The 21,166-nt window shown below is 44.5% G+C and overlaps 1 protein-coding gene across 1 annotated transcript in view; it reads right to left on the bottom strand.

Moving 5' to 3' along the window:
• Nucleotides 1-21,166, bottom strand: part of PLXND1 (plexin D1) — a 235,474-nt gene that overhangs the window by 166,699 nt on the left and 47,609 nt on the right. Inside the window, exons 2-3 of the mRNA XM_044676038.1 lie at nt 9,236-9,412; nt 731-862 (exon numbers count right to left, since the gene is read on the bottom strand). Of these exons, the coding sequence (XP_044531973.1) occupies nt 731-862; nt 9,236-9,412 (309 nt within the window). The remainder of the gene's footprint in view (nt 1-730; nt 863-9,235; nt 9,413-21,166) is intronic.

Raw genomic sequence — 21,166 nt, forward strand, 5'->3', positions numbered from 1 at the left:
TTCCTTCCTTCCTTCCTTCCTTCCTTCCTTCCTTCCTTCCTTCCTTCCTTCCTTCCTTCCTTCCTTCCTTCCTTCCTTCCTTCCTTCCTTCCCTCCTATCTTAGAACTGAAACAAAGTATTAGTTCCAAGACAAAAAAAGTGGTAAGGAATGGGCAATGGGGATTAAGTGACTTGCCCAAGGTCACACAGCTTGGTAGTGTCTTGAATGTTTGAGCCCAGGACTGCCACTCTATCCACTGAGCCACTAGCTGTCCCTTATACCAAGTAATTTCAAGAGGGTGAGAAAATGGAAATAAGGATGGTTTTGGAGCTGGCATCTCAATTGGGCTTTGAAAACAATTTGGCCCCAATTCTTCATTCAAACCCGGGTCTTCTTTCCTGGAGAACCGAAGAGGGGGGTCTGGTATGAATAGGATGGTGAACAGAGCTGTCACTGCCTCATGTCCCTGGCATGGAGACTTGGCCTCAAAGCGTGTGCTAATGTAGCCTGTCTTGGTCTACACCACCCAACAGGATAGGCTCTCCCAGAGCCATCTCCACTTTCCCCAAGACACTGTCGCTTACACAGCTCTTATGTGGTTCCATCAAGGGGAAGCTCAAAAGTCACCTCTCGCCCTCTCTTAGGGCATCCTCCGCTGTTCTTCCGGTCAGGGAGACCCACCCCGGTGATATTCCGAGTCCTGCAGCCTTGGGATGGTTGGAGCCCCCAGTGGAGGGGAGGGTTCTTACCTGGTGGGACGTCATCACGTAGAGGTAGCTGGGGTCCGAGGGGTCAAACTGCATGATGTGGTGCACTGCTTCCCCATAAGCCACCGTGATAGACTTCCTGCTCATCATGTCCATCGTACTGTTCAGGTTGATCTGTGGAGAAAGTAGGAGGGGAGCCCAAGGTCATTAGGGTCATTGAGGTAACTGGAACTCTGCCGAGAGAGCGGGGTCAGGAATGAAAAGCTGTCAGAGTGATTTGGGTAAGTAAAAGGGCCTCTTCTGAGAGGAGAGAAGGAAAAACGTGTGTGTTTTCCAAAGTGGAAAAACACAACAATTTCTTCAAGGTTTGGCATTGGCCCGCCTCAGGGCACCATTTTTGTGCCCCGTTTTTTGACCAGGAAGGCCAAAGAAGCTTGGAGCTTGCCTAGAATAGCCAGGAGTCTTCTCCATGGCCTCCAAATTCATCTGGTTTATTTTCAGCTCCAACATCACTGACATCCCCCCTGCTTGGCCCGCCCTCCCACCTCCCTCCCCCTATCCAAACCCAACCATTTGTTAAAGTTCAGCAGGTCTTCCTCGGACTCTCGGAGCCTGAAAGGTCCTCAGAGGTCATCTAGCTCTAAGGCATGAATTCCCTCTAGACCATCCTCAACAAATTGTCACTCAACATCTATCCAAAACCCTCCCCAAGAAGACTCAGTTCTGCTCCTGATAACTATCTCTTTTTTTTTCTTTTAAACCTGACCTTTTGTTTTAAAATTAAAACTGTGTATGGGTTCCAAGACAGAAGAACGGTAAGAGCTAGGTGGTGGGTGTTCAGTGACTTGCCCAGGGTCACACAGCTAGGTAGCCTCTGAGGCCAGATTTGAACTCAAGACCTCCCATCTCTAAATCTGGCTCTCAATCCACAGAGTCACCCAGCTGCTCCCAGTCCTTTCTCAGTTGAGTGCCTACTGTGTGTTAGGAACTAAGGGGAGAACAAAGATAAGATGATCTACCTACAAAGCGGCCACCTCGCTGCCCCTAAATAATTTCTTTAAACAGAAAACATGATATAAAGGGAAAAAACAAAGAATCTGGAGTCAGAGGACCTGCTGCTATTTATTACCTCCGGGCGACCTTGGCCAAATCCCTTTACCATTCCAGGCATCATTTGTAAAATTAAGGTGTAGGATTGGGTAGCGATAACAGGATCGTGTTTTAAGGTTTGCAGAATACTTCCCTCACAACAATCCCGAGAGGCAGGTATCATCCCCATTTTGCAGAAGAAGTAGTTGAGGTTCTGAGAGGATAAACGACGTCACTGGCTGTCCTCCATGCCCAGACTGCTCTCCCTCCTCATTTCCCCCTCTTAGCGTCCTGGATTTCCTTCAAGACTTAACTAAAAACCCGCCTTGTACAAGAAAGCTTATACTCATCCCCCTCAATGCCAGGGCATCCGCTCTGTGGCTCGTCTCCAACTTGGCCCGTCTGTGTCTTGTTCACTCACACAGTAGGACCTTGTCTTACGTGACCGGCACGCTCCAAAACCCTTCACGTAAGTAGAAAGCGTGCAGGATAGAGAACCCCGTTATTTCATGAGTGTTTCTCTGTAAGAACAAAGTAGGCACTTGGTGACTTGCCTTTGGCTTCTCGGGGCTCCTAGCATCACCGCTCTTGGTAGAGGGGCCATTTTTAACAACTAAAGAGCAGGGGGTAGCCTTGAGTACCTCCAAAGTCCTCCAAGATCTAAATCCAGTGTTTGAGTCTGTCCTTTTACAAAATCCTCTCTGACACAGAACTCTCAGATCTGTCTCTTTTCCATCCTAATCCTGAATTTGAGGCCAAGCAGAATAAATAGAATCTTCCTCCTGTGTTACGACCTTCAAATGTTCGAATGGCACATGTGAAACCCAGTGGAATTGCTCGTTGGCTATGGGAGGGGGTTGGGAGGAGGGGAGGGAAAGAACATGGACCATGGAACCATGGCAAACTATTCTAAATTAATTAATTATATAAAATTTTTCAATAAAAGCTTAAAAAAATATTCGAAGAAACCTTTCAGGCTCTCTGTAAGAGCAATGAGGTATCAGAGCTCGCTTTTGCCAGATTTCAAGATCCAACCGTTAAATTTTCAATGGAAGAGGCAGTTAGGTAACTCAGTGGATAGAGAACCAAGTCTGGAGACAGGAAGTCCTGGGTTCAAATCTGACCTCAGATCCTTCCTATGTGACCCTGGGCAAGTCATTGACTCTAATTGCCTAGCCCTTGCTACTCTTCTGCCTTGGAACCTATACTTAATACCAATTCTAAGATGGAAAGTAAGGGTTAAAAAACTTTTTTCCCACTAGGAGTACTTTTATTTATTCACTTATTCATTTATGATTTATTTATTTTAAATTTTAAAATATTTTCCCATGTTTACAGGATTCATTTTCTTTCCCTCTTCCCTCCTAGGGCCCACAAGCAATTCCACTGGGTTGTACAAATGTTATCACTTGATACCCAATAGGAGTACTTTTAAACCTTAAATATAGGCAAATGTGAAAAATGTAGATTCAACTTAAAAGTTGACCATGGATTCATTTTCTTCCCTGGAGAGCTATTGGTTAAACTTTTCCCAGCACACCCACAACTCCAGATCTCCTTTGTTCTAGACATTATCAGTTCTTTCAAGCAACCATGGGTCAGCGTGGACTGGAATCCCTGAGCCATCCTGGTGGCCAGCCCCAGCATGTTCCAGCTTGCTAATGTGCCCTCTAAAATGGGATGCCCAAACTGAGCCCAGTCCTTGAGCTGTGTCTGAGCAGGGCAGGACCCTGGTGACTGGCCGCCTTATTGTCTGATTACAAGGCTTGGGATAAGACACGGTCGTCCAAGCCTAGAGTCCTGGATGGCTTGACTGCGGCAGACCCATTCGGTGTGGACCTGGACGGGGGAGCAAGCCATCTGGGACCAGACACAGGGTTCGGATTACTGACTCAGAGAGTAGGAGGAACAGAGAATCCAACTAGGCCAGGAGCCCAGTGTTCTTCCCTCTCGTGTCCCATGTGGCTCCTGGCACCCAGCCAGATTCCCCCAGCTGACTGGGCTACAAAGGAGGAACCTCAAGAGTGGGGAGGGAGATTGGGTCGAATTGCTTTTCTCATTCCAGGGTTTGACATCCCTTCCACCCCGGGCACCCGGACAACTCTGATGAAACGTGTTTGTGTTATCTTTGAAGAAACAAACAAATGGGTCCTCTCCCCTCCCTCCCCACCAATCAGTTCCACAGAACACCCAGATCAAAGCGTCCTCCCTGTCACTAGCTGAGTAGAAGGGGAGCCCCCGCCCCCAGTCCTTTTGGCGAGCCAGCCAAGGCTCTGTCAGCCACATCGGTGGCACCCACTCCTTCAGTGGGCCAGAGGATGAGGTAAGAGTCAGAGAGGGAGCAGCTTGGGGAGCAAAATCCTGGCCAAGTCCAGGCTGGGGAAATAGAAGCCTGTTCTCTTGGAGGAGCCGGGGAAGAAGCATCTGCCCTGGGCTGTGCCATGACCCGTTCTTCTCCCTCCGTGGGGTCTGCTGGTGCCCAGATTCAGCACCAGCCTCCCCCTGAGACCCAACTTCACCGTCTCCCTATTCTACAGACACCGGACGGCACTTTGTCCCCTTCTCCTCTGGAAGCCAGTCCGAGCACCATCCGTGTCCAGGTGCTGTCTCTGCTTGGACAGGTCCCTGAGTTATGACCTACAGGGAGCCTCCCACATCCTTAGTTAACTTGAAACCCCCAAGGTACGAGGGCTTCTGGTTAGACATCTGTGGATGAATTAGATTAGCGGTATCTGAGTCAATTATCCTGGGCAGCATGTCTCTAATGGAGGCTCTGCAGATGAGACTGATTTTCCCTGATAGGATAATAGCTGCAGAGCTGTTAATACTGCAGAAAGGTGTACAGGGCTTTGGGGGCCACAACCCTCAGCCACCCCTCACATGCCGCCCCTCACTGGGCTTTAACAGCTCCCTCCCCATGCGATGTATTCGTGGCTTCTTCCCCTAAATGAGACCCTCTCCTGGGCAAAGATGGGGAAAGACTTTGCCTCTCTTCTAATAGCGCAGAGGCAGGGGGAGAGGGAGATGGGGGAGGAGATGGCTTATTGGATTTACTCTTCTTTCTTCCCAGAATTTTGATTCCTGAGACCACATTATGGGCTGCTGCCTCCAGGAATGTGACCCCCTGGGGCTGAGGTCCAGCTGGATGCCCGAGAACGCTATGATGGGAAGAACACTGGGTTTGCAGGCTGAGGACCTGGGTTCGAAAATGTACTTTGGCAACTCGCTGTCTGGGTGACCTTGGGCTCCTCTTCCCAGAGTCTTTAGTTTCCTCAACTCAAAAATGAAAAGGTCTGCCTAGATGACGGCCGAGGTCCCTTCCAGCTCTAAACCCAAGATTTGGGTCTGTATCTAAGATGTTAAATAAATCAAAACCATAAAAGAGGAAAAGGAACTCGAATATGTACCATAATAATAATAACTAGCATGCATAGTGTACTTTGAGGTTTATCATGTCCTTTACTTATATCATTACACCGAATCCTCCCAACTTTATGAGAGAAGTGCTACAATTTCCCATTTTACAGGTGAGGAAACTGAGACTAAGAGATGAAGAGACTTGAGCAGGGTCACTCAAGCTATAAGTACTACAGGCAGGATTTGAATCTTGGATCTTCTGACTCCAATCCAGTGCACTGGGCTGCCTGGCTGCCAAGATAGGGAAGATCTTGGATGGAGAAGCCAGAGGGGTCAAATGGGACCCTCTAATCCTTCTGCCTTCACCCCTGCCCCTGCCAGGTCTTGGTTACTAGGATGACTTCAATAGTCCAGATGTAGATGGATCCACTCTCCGTGGAGGAAAAAGGCTGATGGAGGGAGCAAGGAAAGGAGAGATACTAGTGGGCCGTTCACCTAAATGGGGTTTTAAAAATGGATCCAATCAAGGCCAGAATTTCTAATCAAATGCGTACAACGAGATTTCTAAGTGCTGAACCCCTCTCAGCCCTGCTCTCTGGGCTGGGCAGAAAGCTCAGAGACCTTAAGTTCTGATTAATGCTCAGCACCCACAAGTGTTGGAAATCACTCCACGTGATCTATGGTTTGTAGCAGGATCCAACCAGAGACACCAATCAATCAGTCAACAAACCCTTATTAATCACCTCTTCTATACCAGGCACCATGGGAGAGACTGGGAATCCAAGGACAAAGAACGCCATAAGCTTTGCTCATCAGGAGCTCAAATTCTAACGGAGGAGCAGAGTTTGTACATAAATACACCGAGCCAAAGTATAATGTGTATAGAAAGAAATACAAAGAATAAAAGAAATATAATATTAAAAAATAAAAAAGATATAAAAGTACTTGTATTTGAGGGGGTTGGGGACAGATCTTATGTAGAAATGGTGACTGAACATTGTCTTAGAGGAAGAAAGAGACTCCAGGACACAGAGGAGAGGAGGAAGTCCGTCACAAGCATGGGGGATGGCCAGAACAAATGCCTGGAGAGAGGGGGCTGCACTGAAAGCAGAACAGAGAGCAAGGCTAGGAAGACCGGATGACGGAGCACAGGAATGGGAGAATAGCCAGCGGGGCTGGAAAGATGGGGCTTGGAGGGTCTTAAAAGCTATAAAGAGGAGTTTCTTTTCTCTTCTAGAGGGAATGGAAGCCACTAGAATTGGAGTAGAGCAGTCTCGTGGGCAGGAAATGACTTTGGCAGCTGTGTGGAAGACGGACTGGAGTGATGAGACTGGAGGCAGAGCCATTGAGGGGCCGTGGCAATAACCTCGGTGAGAGGTGATGAGGGACTGCTAAGGTGGGAGCTGAGGGACAGAGAGGGAAGTTCTGGATACGAGATGTGGCAAAGGGGGAAAGGGCGAGATGTGGTGCCTGGCTGGCCACGTGGGATGGGGGAAGGCGAGAGGGCGAGGATAATATGGCGAGGTTACAAGTGTGGAAGGTTAGAAGGGATGGTGATGATTTTAGCAGAAACAGTGAAATGAGGAAGAAGGGGGGATAGCGGGGAGGAGAATGAGTTTTCCTCTGGCTCTGTTGAGCTTGAGGTGACTCTAGTATATCAAGATGGAAATGTATAATAAGTAACTGATGAGGCAGGATCAAATCTCAGGAAAAAGACTGAAGTTGGTGTGTGTGTGTGTGTGTGTGTGTGTCTGTCTGTCTGTCTGTCTGTGCTGCATGGATTATAGTTAACCCCATGGGAGCTGCTGAGGGCAGGGGGCTAGCAGAGGGCCAGGATGGACCCTTGGGGAACATCTACAGTTATAGAGCAGATCTGGAGGATGAGACAGACGGCAGTGGAGATGGAGAAGGAGCACTTGGGTAAAAGAACCAGGAAAAAGTAATGTCTTAAAAATAGGGAGGAGAGAGAGTATCTAGGAAGAAATGGGGACCAGAGCACCAAATGAAACAGGTAGTTTGAGAATGAGGTCCAGGAAAGGAAGAGAAGATTTGTAATTAAGAGATCACTGGGGGGACATTTGGGTGGCTCACTGATCTGAGAGTCAGGCCTAGAGATGGGAAGTCCTGGGTTCAAATGTGACCTCAGACACATCCTAGTTGTGTGACCCTGGGTGAGACACTTAACCCCCATTGCCTAGTTCTTCTGTATGTGGGATCCATATTTCTGAGAGGGGTTCAAGCTGCATAACAGAATTCCATAGTGCCCTCTTAGAGTTCTGTGATGCAGCTTGAACCCCTCTCAGAAATATGGATCCCACATCTGCTTTGGTACCAATACACAGTACTGATTCTAAGACAGAAGGTAAGGGTTTAAAAAAAAAGATCCCTGGTAAAATCCAGAGAGAGAAATTTCAATTGAATGATGAGACTAGAAATCAGACTGCAAAGATTTGAGAAATGAGAAGTATAGACAGTTTTTTCCAGGAGTTTGGCTGAGAAAGGAAGACAGACATAGGATAATAGCTGGGAGGGATGGGAGGGTCTAGTAAACATTTTTAAAGATGGAAGAGCCATAGGTATGTCTGCAGACAGTAGAGAAAAAACCTGTATGTAGGGAGAAGTCGAAGATGTGTGTGTGTATAGATGTTTGTATGTGAATGAGTGAGAGAGAGAGAGATACAAAGAGAGAGACAGAGACATAGGGAAGAAGAGATGGAGGGAGGAGGGGAAGATGACCTTTGAGGATGCAATCTGCTGGAGAAGATGGGAAGGGATGGGGTCAAGCGTACACGCAGAAGGGTTGGTCTTGGCAAGAAGAAAGTCATCTTTGTCAGAAACTGGTCTAAAGGAGGAGTGAGTGGCAGATAATGCCAAGAAGTTCAGAGACAGACTGAGAAAAGAGGCACCCATGGCAAATGATCTTGTTTTTGCCAGGACAATATCAATCACCAATATCAATCATCATGAGCCTCCAGACCCTACAGATTGCTTAGCAGTGGTGCGAGGTATACCACAATAGCATGGAAACTCCATTGGGGTTGCTTCCTTTTACTTTGTCTTTGCATCCCTGCATCTAGCACAGAGCCTGACATGAAGTAGATGCTATTAAGCAAATGTTTGATGAACTGAATTATTTTTTAATCCCAAGGTATTAGCATCCATGGAGTCCATCCCACGAGACCTTCCCTGGCTGTTAACTATTGGACCTCAGCATTTTAGAAGGTGAGAGGCAGTATGGTAAGCTATAGAAAAAGCTTTGAAGGGGACAGCTAGAAGATTCAATGAATAGACGCTAGACCCAGAGATGAGAGGTCCTGGATTCAAATCTGACCCCAGAAACTGCTTGGCTATGTGACCCTGGGCAAGTCACTTAACTCCCATTGCCTAGTCCTTACTGCTCTTCTGCCTCAGAGCCAATACACAGTATTGACTCCAAGATAGAAAGTAAGGGTTTAAAAAAAAAAAAGAAAGAGCGAGTCTTGGGTTCTCATCTGAAGATGCAGGGTCTAAATTCTAATTCAAACACTGACTTGGGCAGATCATCGCCTTCCTCTGGGCTTTAGTCACCCATAAAATGAGAAGATCAAACTATCCCAGATCTTAAGCTAAAAGGAACCTCATAGGCCAACTAGTTCAACCTCCTCATTTTACAGATGTTTACAGAGGTTTAGTGACTTGACCACGGTACCACAGATTGTAAAGCAGCAGAGTCAGGAGAGATATTTTGAACCCCAAGCCTCTGAAGCTAAGACCACTCTTTCTACTATGCTTCAGGACTGATCTAAGGTCCCATCCATTCAACTCTTACCATGATTCTGTAAGTCCAGGTCTGACAATGGAATGATCTGGATTTTAATACAGCTTCAAAGATCTTATTTTTCCATCTTTGTGTCCCAATGATTGCACATTAAGACTTGTCATAAGGGTCTTCGGTGACAGAAATATATGAAATAAAGCTTGAATAACACTCAAAATAAGAATTAACCAACAGCTCATTCAGGGGTGCAGCCAAGTGAGCTCCTGCCTCTGCAGAGCTGGTGGAGGGATACATCTCCCTTCCCAGGGATTAAGGCTCTACCCAACCCCAAGCAACTACATTACCTTGAGAAGCCTCCCATTGGCTGTTCCCAGGAACACAACGGTGTAGTTGTTGACACTGGCCACAGCCACAGAAGTTAGCCCCTGGTAGCGAAACACTGGTGTGGCCTTGAGGGGCTGCAGGATGGACAGCGGATGCTGGAGATGGGCAGCACCACAATCTAGCTGCTCTGGCTGGAGCTGGAAGGTGAAAACAGAACATCACTCTCCTGATGACAACCTCCCAAACTCCCCATTGCCAACTACATCAGGCACAATTCAAGAACCTGGAAAAATATGGGTTAAAAACATCAATTGTTCCCTATTCAGAGAATCACTTAGAAAAGAAAGTAGTGATCCCTGGGAGTCAGCATAGGTTCCCTAAAAATAAATTATGACCAACTGAACTTGTTTCCTTTTTTGGATGAGGTTACAGGATTGGTAGATTCAACATGCCATACACATGATTTTAGCTAGGCATTTGAAAAAGTCTGTCATAATATTCTCTGCCCAAGACAGACAAAAATATGCTGGACCTGCTCCAAAAAGTCAGCTGTTAAAATTTCAAGATGAACACTTACATCCCCCAAATCAACAAAACAAGGATTTGGTTTATTGTTTTGTTGATTGTCTAGCCTTTAGAAAGTTAAGGAGAAAATGTTAATAATGAAAATATATCTTGGGTAAGTTGCTTTTATTCTTGGAGAACCTGTAGCAAACATCCAGCAACATACCCCAGCCAAAAAAAAACTGGAAAAGGAGGGTATGCCCTTCTATTGGGGAATGGCTGAGCAAACTGTGGTATATGCTGGTGATGGAATATTATTGCGCTAAAAGGAATAATAAACTGGAGGAATTCCATGTGAACTGGAAAGACCTCCAGGAACTGATGCAGAGTGAAAGAAGCAGAGCCAAAAGAACATTGTACACAGAGACCGATACACTGTGGTAAAATAGAATGTGATGGATGTCTGTACCAGCAGCAATGCAATGACCCAGGATAGCTCTGAAGGATTTATGGTAAAGAACGCTATCTACATTCAGAGGAAGGACTGCAGGAGAGGAAACACAGAAGAAAAACAACTGCTTGAACACATGGGTTGAACGGACATGATTTGGGATGTAGACTCGAAACTACCACACCAATGCAACTATCAATAATATGGAAATAGGTCTTGATCAATGACACATGTTAAAACCAGTGGAAATGGGCATCGGCTATGGGGGGGAGGTCGGGGATGAAGGGGAAAGTGAATTTGTATTATGCATGAATTATGTAACCATGATAATTTTTATAAAAAATAAAAATTATTAAAGTAAAAAAAAAGATTAGAGCATTTCTGTTCCCATTCTCCAAATTCTTTCCTTGAACCTGTTTATTAAAACACCCTTTTGAGTCAATAAAAAAAAAAAACCAACAACAATATACCCCAGCCAAAGACTGCTCCCAACTACCAGCCACAGTTTATCTCCTACTAATACTGTTTATAATTACAACTATATACTATAACAATAGCTATAATTATTTATAGTTATATTTATAATACATTTATTTGTAATTATATGTAACTATATATTGTAACTATATAGCTATAGTTATTTATAGTTATATTTATAATACATTTATTTATAATGATATATAACTATATACTATAACTATATAGCTATAATTATTTATAGTTATATTTATAATGTATTTATTTATAGTTATATATAATATTATATGCCACATATATTATATATTATATAAATTATTTCTATTTATAGTATTATATAACTCTAGACACTAATTGAACCCTAACTGTTGTCACTGACCTAATTCTGACCAGCAGACTTGCAACCATGTACTGACAGTTATAAGGACAAGCAGGCAAAAAGCGTGGATGGTTCAGCGTTGCCCAACCCTGATGTTGGAGCCTCATCTCATAATATAGGCCAGTATTCCTTTAGTAGGAGTATATAGACCATCATCACCAAAGCTAAGGACACAAGTTCAATTCAATAAGAATTTATTACTCAGCACTGATGACATAAAGAAGAAAAGTTAGAGAGGTAAAACATTTGAGAGAAGTACATACAGAATGAGAAGAGGAATACAAAATTGCAGGGGAAAGGTCCTGGATTAAGAATCTGAGGGCCCGAGTTTGAATTCCTCCTCTGCTTCTTCTTACTTGTATGATTTTGAGTAAGGCTTCAGTTTTCTCAAGTGTAAAATAAAGGAGTGTCACTAAAAGTGTCTAAAGTCCCTTCCAGCTCTAAATCAATAATTCTATGATAAATCACAGATCCTAGCTGAAATCTAGTCAAAGGACTCCAGACAAAGGGCTCCACTGAGATGATGAAGAGTTCAGTCAGTTGGACAAGGATATGCAGTGGAGTTGGCACCCAAGTTGAACCTTAAAAGTTATTCTGGAAGAGAGAATGAGGGTGATGACTTTGTGCAACTCTACTTCATTTAAATCCAGTGCATACACAAGTCAAGATATCACCCCATGGTGTCCTTGGTCCTCTTTGAGAATGAAGGATGAACAGCAAAGGTTGAACCCCAAATGAACAAGAGCAGCATGGATACACAAAGAACCACACAGCAAACCTATCTTTAGAAGTCTACACTCATCTTAAGTCTTCATGTCTTGTATTAAAATGCCTACATGGCCATTGCATTCAGACATGAGTGAAGAGAGAATCATCAGGTCCCTTCCACTGAATCATAGCGGTCTGCATGGAAGATCTTGGGGTGGGGTGGAGAAGGACACTAGAAGACTGTAGAAGGGCAAGAGTGAAGTTGATCATTCCTGACCCCTCAGAAGCTGGCCACTGGTCAGGCCACCCTCTCCATCTTCCTTATATCCATCAGCTTTTGCTACTTGGCTATACAGATCTTTTGCCCTCTGCCCACTGATCAAGGTTTCAGATGGAAGGAAGGAAGGAAGGAAGGAAGGAAGGAAGGAAGGAAGGAAGGAAGGAAGGAAGGAAGGAAGGAAGGAAAGAAGGAAGGAAAGAAGGAAGGAAGAAAAGAAGAATAAGTAAATGGGGCAGAGGGGGCCCTTCCTTTGCTTATTTTCCTTACAACTTACTCTCCCATTTGAAAGAGCCAATGTACATGCCTGACCAACATGCCTCCCAATGGGGTTCTGTTACATGTTCAAGCCAACTTACTTATGGATAAATGGATGGCAAAGTTGGAAGGGATTTTAGAGATCATCTAGTCCAAGGGGTTCTTAAACTGGAATATTAAGATTTTTTTGGATAATTATTTCAGTGTAATTGATTTCCTTTTCAATCCTATGTACTTTATCTTATGTATTTAAAACATTCTCCATAGGTTTCACTAAACTGTTAATGGGGTTTATAATGCCAAAAAAAGGGTCGAGAACTCTTGATATGGTTCTACACCCTCCTTTTATAGACATGGAAATTGCAGACCAGAGAGGAAAAGAGATTTGTCCAAGGCTGCACAGTCAGTTAGTGACAGCATCACGAATGAGATCCTGATTTCTAATTAGCTTTGGATAAATGGCATCTGGCATGGTTCTCCCAAGAAGAGAAACCCAAGTTATTCCTCTGCCCTGTGTAGGGCTGGGAGTCAGGAAAATTGGGATCCAGTCTGGGTTCTACCTACCTCATTCACCAGGTACCTTTGGGCAAATTGTTCAAGCTCACTTGGTTTCATCATTTGTAAAATGAGGGGGTTGAACTGAAAGAATCTCTAATATTCTTTGTATCCCACGATCCTTGCATAGTGCCTGCCACCTGGTAGTGACTTAATAAAGGCTTGTTCAAGAGAGTAATTAGTGTCCTAGTGGACAGAGCGCCAGGCCTGGACTTGGGAGGGCATGGGTTCAAATCTGGCCTCAGACACTTCCTAGCTGTGTGATCGAGTTATCTAAACCTTATTTACCTAGCCCTTGCCCTTCTTAAGAGCTGTTACTAAGATAGAAGTAAGGGCTAAAATAAATAAATGCTTGTTCGGTGACTAGATTCTTTACCTCTCTAATATTCTCTGCATCAGCATCGTTCCCTTGTGTCCCAACGGTCCAGTTTCCCCTTTTGCCTCTCCTTTTCCCTCTCTCTGATGCCTTATAATCTCGCCTTTCTAACCTCATCCTGCCTTCCTGTCTCCATCTTCCCTTGCTGCCACCTCTATCCATTTATAGATCTCTACCCATAACCTTTTCATCATCCCTAAAAAGCCCGAGAAGGAGAAATGAGGAAGAAAGGTATGGGATTGAGGGCAGGGGATGGGAGGAGGGAGACATGAGAGGCAGTGAAGTGTTCCTGGGGGGTGCAGTGGGAGGAGGAGAACAATTTGGGGACTGGTTTTGTGGCTCCAAGGAGTCGGTGTTATAATTTTAGATGATGGGGGCTGTAAGAATAAATGTACATGTGTTATAATCAAACACTCCTCTCTGAGAAGAAGTTTCAGATCTATCGGCGCTCCTATATAAGGACATACAGACAAACCCACATGAAGAAAATTTCCATTTAAGTTAAGGGGGGTGTTTGAGGGGGGCTGAATATGTGCGTCCATTTGGGCCTGGGGCCAGGGAGAAAATGGGACTGGAATGGCAACAGGGAAATTCTAGACTCATGAAGTGTCAGCATTGGAGGAGACTTTAGAAATTATCTAGTCTAGCTTCTTTATTTGACAAAGGAGGGAAATGAGGCCCAGAGAAGTAGGGACAAGTGACTTGTCCAAGAAGCCACAGTGAAGGAGTAACAAGTCAGGTCTCCTTATCCTTTTCCCAAAGCTTTTCCACTTTTCTACTATATTGTGCGTCTACATGAAAAGGAACCAAAAGAAAAAGAGAAAAGACAAGAGAGAGTAAGGAAATTGTGGCCTGGTGAATTTAAGAGGCTAGCCAAAAGAGGAGACAGGATTTGAACTCAGGTCTTCAGACTCCAGGGCTAGTGGTCTTTCCACCATAGCATGGCTTAAATGGGTGTCCTCTCAGAAGCAGATCTCAAAGAATACTCCATTAACAAGTAGTCGCCCTCTTGGTGAGGAGCTGCTTTGAGCCAGGCTCAATGGGCCAGTCATCGGTTATTGTGAGGACAATTCCCAGTGCCTCTCTAGCACTCTAGCACCTGACAAAGGCCATTGGCACAGCCTTCAAGAAGCCAATCCCTCAATGAGGCATCAGAGAGGAATTTGGACAGGTCAAGATAACCCTGCCCCAAAGCCGGGTCTGCAAGGTGTCCAGCGAAAGATACTGATGAAAGCCATGAGGGTGGTTAAGGGGAGAGCAAGCATGGTGGGCATTGACCTTGGGCAAGTAATAAACATTACAGAGCCCAGAACCTAGAAGTGGATGGGATCTTGGCAATTATCTAGCCCAGCCCACTAATTTGACCAAGAAGGAAACTGAGCTCCAATAAAGTTAAACGAGATTGGAGGCTAAAGGGTGAAACAGGAAAGCCGCTAAACCTGGAGGCATGGGACATGAGTTTGAATTCTGGGTCTCCTGTCTACTATCTGAGTGCCTTCTGGGAAATCCATGTAACTTTTATGGGTCTCAGTTTCATCATCTATAAAATGAGGAAGTTGGAAGAGATGACCTGTAAGATGCCTTCAGATAATTCCACAAACCCAGTCACAAAGCACAGAGGCTGGGGCTGAGCCTTGTGATTCAAAATCCAATCCTTTCTCCACAACATAGCATTCTCATTTGGAACAGGACTTAGTTACTCAAGCACTGGGGACCTAAAAAAAAGGGAATTCACAGGATCATGGAATGTGGGAGCTGGGGAGGTCTTTGAGATGATCTCCTCCAATTCCTCCTCCCCCCCTCCCCAATTCAACAGAGGAGGAATCCAAGGACCAGAAAAGTCACACAGGGAATAAGAAACATAGTGAGATTTGAACTCAGGTCTATCAATATTAAAGTCGGTGTTCTTTCCATTACATATACCTTGCTCATCATCACCCCCTCCTCTATTCCAAGGGCCTACATTCTAAAGCACTATGGGCTAAGTAGAAAGTAAGTTGAACGTGGAGTCACAGGGAGACTTTGAGCAAATCCCTTCATTTTTCTGGGCCTTTCTCTGTAAAATGGGCTGAGATGGTTACAGAAAACTTTACAAAGGAAAAGAGAGATCTGAGCTGACCTAGAAAGCATGGGTGTGTTTGGTGCCACTCAGGAGTCAGTGTGTCTACACTTACTCGGTCCTCACCTACCTCCGTCTCTGGGATGTATGTCTGGGCTCTCTCCCACATCACCTGCACTGAGATGAGCCTGTCTCAAATTGAGTGCTAAGCGGAGCTGGGCTGCCTGATACAGTGCATGTGTCCTAGCATCAGAGGAGCCACACCAAGGCTTCCCAGTGATGTGTGCTCTGCAGCAGCCTTTTAGCTACTCCTGCTGCTCTCTCTTCCCTCCTCTTGAAGGCCACTGCAATTTGGCTGTCTCTAGTACATGTCATCAAGAACATGTCAACAAGGGGGACCGAAGCGGGGAGAGATGGAGGGGAAGGAGGGACCAGTCCATCTCCAGCAAAGGTCCTTCAGCTGGTACATGAAGACACTGAATCACTAGAGTACAGGAAGGAAACTTACAGAGAATATCTAATACAAATAACTCATTTTGCACCAGAGGAAACTGAGACCAAGAAAGAAGAAGTTGATTGCCCAAGGACACAGTGACAAAGCAAGACCTAAAAACCAGCCTTCTTTAAACACACACACACACACACACACACACACACACACACACACACACACACACACAATCCTTTGCTTTGATTCCTAACCCTGTGGTTTTACCCCTCCTCTCTTCATGACTTTTTTAAAAAAAATTTTTTAAACTCTTACCTTCCATCTTGGAGTCAATACCGTGTATTGGCTCCAAGGCAGAAGAGTGGTAAGGGTAGGCAATGGGGGTCAAGTGACTTGCCCAGGGTCACATAGCTGAGAAGTGTCTGAGGTCAGATTTGAACCTAGGACCTCCTGTCTCTAGACATGGCTCTCAATCCACTGAGCTACCCAGCTGTCCCTCTTCATGACTTTTAGCAACATCTCATAAACTGGGCATAAGAGTTTACTGACTTGTTTTGGGATAGACTCAGGCTCCAATTCTGCCTCCAGTCAATACGCCCACATTATTGATGGAGAACTTACTGGGGTGCCCAGTACTGAACGAGGCCCAGTACTGCTGGGGGAGCAGAACACAGGAGAGGTAACAATGAACCAGGTTGGACATTGGTCTGGCCAGAAAGTCAAAAAAGACAGGATAGGAATCAGGAGATGAGGGTTCTAGCCTGACCAGGTTCCTTCCATGATTGTAGTAAAGATCAAGAGAGACAAGAGGTGAAAGCATTTGGAGAAGTGGAAAGCTATTCAAATGTGAGGAGAAAGCATTTATTAAGCTCCTACGGAAGAAAATTTAAGTGCATGTGTTAGTTTAAAAGTGCTTCTGATGTGCAAAGAGTAAGGATGGGATTATTATTACAAAAGCACATATGCTATGCAGTGGGTTAAGCACTAGGGATGCGTTGATGGAAAAGACAAAGCTCCTACCCTCAAGAATCTTGACTTCTATCATCAGAAAGTGACATTAGAACAAAATGACAAATGCAAAATAAGAAAGGAGTTTCAGATCCGGCCTCAGACACTTCCCAGCTGTGTGACCCTGGACAAGTCACTTGACCCCCATTGCCTACCCTTACCACTCTTCCACCTATAAGTCAATACACAGAAGTTAAGGGTTTAAAATAAAAAAAAATCTTTAAAAAAAAATAAGAAAGGAGAAGCTGGATCTAAAAGCATTGAGAAGTTAGTTTCCTGACTACTCACTGATTGCAGGGCAAGTGATTTAACCACCCTCTATGCCTATTGGTGCCATAAAATGAGAACAATCAGTACCTATGTCCAAGCTCTTCTTTGCCTAAAGAACATCAATGGCATCCCTATACCTTTCCAGCCTCTACTCATGCCAGTCCTCTTCAAGTATATTCCAGCCAAACTGGCCTGGATATAAATCCTCTCCACATTCTGAACTTCCCCTCTTCTGAGACATTGCCTAGAATGCTCTCCCTCCACCTCTTTGCTGCCAATTGAATTCTTACTTGTATGCTTTAAAATGGCGATCCAAAGGGAAGAATTTTATGACCAAACAAGAGATAGAAAGGATCAAGGGAAATATATAATAGAACACTTTTTATTGCATGAAATTAAAAAGGTTTTGCACAAACAAAACCCCTGCAGTCAAAATTAGAAAGCAGGGAACTTGGGAAAAATTTTATAGCAAGTTTCTCTGATAAAGGTCTTATTTCTCAAATATATAGGGAACTGAGTCAATTTTATAAAAATAAGAGCCATCACCCAACTGATAAATGGCCAAAGAATATGAAGAGACAGTTTTCAGAAGAAGTAATCAAAGCTATCTATGGTCAATGAAAAAATGCTCTAAATCCCTATTGATTTGGTTAAAACAATGCTGAGGATCACTTCACACCCATCAAATTGTTTAACACAACAGGAAAGGAAAATCACCAATGCTAAAGGGGATGTGGAAAAATTGGGATACTGATGCACTGTTGGTGGGGTTGTGAGTTGGTCCAACCATTCTGGATAGCAATTTGGAACTATGCCCAAAGAGCTATCAAACTGTGTACTCCCTTTGACCGAGCAATACCATCACTATGTTTGTATCAAAAAAAAAGAAAGAAAATCTACAGTATTTGTACAAAAATGTTTATAGCAGCTTCTTTATGGTGGCAAAAAATTGCAAATTGAGGTGCTATCCATCAATTGGGAAATAACAAATAAGTTGTAACATATGATTGTGAACAAAAACAAAAACAAAAAAGAACAAAAACTGGGAAGACCTATCTGAACTGATGCCAAGTGAAATGAGCAGAACCAAAAGATTATTTATTATACACAGCAACAGAAATAACATAACGGTGATCAACTGTGAAAGTCTTAGCTTCTCTGATCAATACAATGTTTCAAGGAAGACTTTTCCAAGGACACATGATGAAAAATGCCATCCACCTTCAGAGAGAGAACTGACGGACTCTGAGTGCAAACTGAAGTATAATTCTTTCACTTTCTTTAATTTTCTTGCCTTTTTTCTTTACAACATGGCTAATATGAAAATATGTTTTGCATGATTTTGCATTTGTAATTGATATCCTATTTGCTTGCCTTCTCAATGGGGGAGGTCTGAAGGAGGGAATTTGGAACTCAAATTTTTTTAAATTTTAATTTAAACTAAAAAAGGATGTTAAAAGTAAGTAAATAATAAATTAAAAAATAGTAACAAAATAGACATCCAAATGTTGGCTCCTCCAGGAAGTTTGCCTGGATCTCCTTTTCTTCCCTCCAACTCCAGACTCATAGAGCCTTTCCCTATCATATATCATATCAAAAAACTCAAATTTTTTAAAATTTTAATTTAAAATAAAAAAGGATGTTAAAAATAAGTAAATAATAAATTAGGGGGAAAAAAGTAACAAAATAGACATCCTAATGTCAGCTCCTCCAGGAAATTTGCCTGGATCTCCTTCTCCTCCCTCCAACTCCAGACTCATAGAGCCTTTCCCTATCATATATTATTTTTCAAAATCCAGTCCCCCTCCAGTTTTCTTGTTTTGTTTTGTTTTTTTGCATTATAGCTGTCTCACCAACTCCTAACTAGGCTATAAGTAAGCTCCATGAGGGCAAAGACCATTTTTATATACCTTTATTCTCTCCCCAGCTCCTAGCACATTAAACACAGAGGTGTTTAACTAGCATTTTTTAGTAGACTCAAACATATCCTGTGTTTTCCACACTCAGTTTTCCTTCAAATAGGAGTGCGGAGACCTGGATCCTAGCTCTGGTTCTGATTCTAAACGGAGTAATCTTGGGCAAGTCACTGATTCTGTCTAGGTCTCAGTTTCTTCCTCCGTAAAATGAGAGATTTAGACCAATTGTTGCAAGGCTTCCCTTCCAGCTCTGACAGATTCTGATTCTAATTCCGAATGGTGCTGCTCTCGGTCTCGTGTTCTAATTCTTTCACCTTCTGCTGCTGCTGGTCTAGCATGAAAAGGGGAAGAGTAAAAGCTTCTGTCTTCTCAGAGGCAATCCTACCTGTTTCTTCATTTACTCTTCTCACAGTCTATCATAGGACAATTAGTTTTCCCCGAACATAAAGATCCTTCTGTGACTGGAACAAGGCATCAATCAGTCTCTGCCTAGAATTAGGGATCAATCTACAACTGAGATTTCAGGGTCAATCAATGACTGGGGTTAGGGTTCCATCCACGGTCAGGTTAAAAGCTGATCAAGGGCCAGAGTTGGGGCTTGGGACGTGGTTCTGAGGAGGGGGCTCTGGGGAGAGGGTCAGTGGACAAAGAACAGAGCAGAGCCAAAAAAACTGGCTTCAGGAGTCCTGAGCTCCACCCTTCAAGCTAATTAGCCATCAGCTCACTGGTTCAGATCAGGTTGCTAATGGACATCCCTGATCCTCTACCCAGAAGAATGCCATGTGGGGAAGTGAGCTCTGTGCATTTGCAGATATCTGATAGGTACCGCAGGTTGGTAATAATAACCGTCCTCTGTGCGATGACGGGGCTCGCCGGGGGATCTCCAAGGACCCCTCCAGCTCTGATATTCAGGAGACTAAGACTCGTTCGTCCCTTCCACCTCTCCCATCTCTCCCCTCCTCCACCCCTTGTCACAAACTTTCCCAAAAGGTACCAGAAGGACTAGAAAATATTTCCTCCTTGAAATTCTATTTTTTCCTGCAACCCAGTTCAAGATTGCCATCTCCATGGCAACCACTTGTTTAGCTAGCTCTACCTTAGCGGTTCTCTCAACAAATACTTGGGGGGCAGCAGGCACTCGCCGAATGCTCCCCTGCAGAAGCGATCCCCAGGCTGTCTCGAGGCTGCGACTAACTTTTCAGCCACCACCAGCTTCTTACCAGGGCCCTGCTGGAAAACCTGGGAGCCCCACAGTCATGTCAAGCCCTACAAAGCGGCTCTTCGGGGCAGCCTGGACACCTCCCCCTCTGCTCCAGGTCATCAAGAAGCCAAGCTATGTGGGTGCCCAAAAGGCTATCTCACCCGTCAGGGGAGAGAAAGACAAAAGAGGGAGGCTCCGGGCTCAGCCAGATCTGTCTGCAAACACGCCTCCCCACCCCAAGTGGCTGAGTTAAAATCACAATTGGGAGCACAAAATGCACTGGGCAATTTCCCACTGATTAGGACCATTTGGAAGAAATCAACGATCAGGCCCCAACTGCCTAGCAAGTGCTCTGACTCTGCTCTCCACAAAGGCCAGAATAGCTCTTTTCCCACTGAATGGGGTTTCACAACCTCGTCCTTTCTTTCCCTTCCTTTTTTCTTTCTCCCCCCTCCCATCCCGCCCCACAAAGTCCTTTTAAACATGACTATGGCATTGTTCGGCTCCTTAATTTGAACAGTCCAGTCGATCCAAGACCTTTCGGAGTCCATTCTTGGAAAATTAGCATCTCTTGACTATCTCCCACACAGAATGAGCCACCAGGACTTGGGGGTGGGTGGTGCGGGGAGGAAGCGGTCCTTAGATTTTTGTATTCAGAGTAACTGAGAATAGATGAAGCCAATTTTCACTCTTTCCTACCCCCCCCCCCCAAGCCTGAGATACCCTCAATGACCCTTCAGAGTCCTGGCTTTAGACACTCCTCTCTTTGTTATTCTGTCGTGTCCAAAACTCTATGACCCCATTTGAGGTTTTCTTGGCAAAGATACTGGAGTGGTTTGTCATTTCCTTCTCTAGTTCATTTTACAGATGAGGAAACTGAGGCAGGTGGGGTTAAGTGATTACCCAGGATAACACGGCTAGTAAATATCTGAGACCACATTTGAACTCAGGTCTTCTTGACTGCAACCTAGCGGCATTATTCCTCTGCTACTTACTAGCTATCTAAGTCTCTCTCTCTCTCTCTCTCTCTCTCTCTCTCTCTCTCTCTCTCTCTCTCTGTCTCT

Source organism: Gracilinanus agilis, chromosome 1 (genome assembly GCF_016433145.1).
Source record: "Gracilinanus agilis isolate LMUSP501 chromosome 1, AgileGrace, whole genome shotgun sequence".
NCBI classification, from domain to species: Eukaryota; Metazoa; Chordata; class Mammalia; order Didelphimorphia; family Didelphidae; genus Gracilinanus; species Gracilinanus agilis.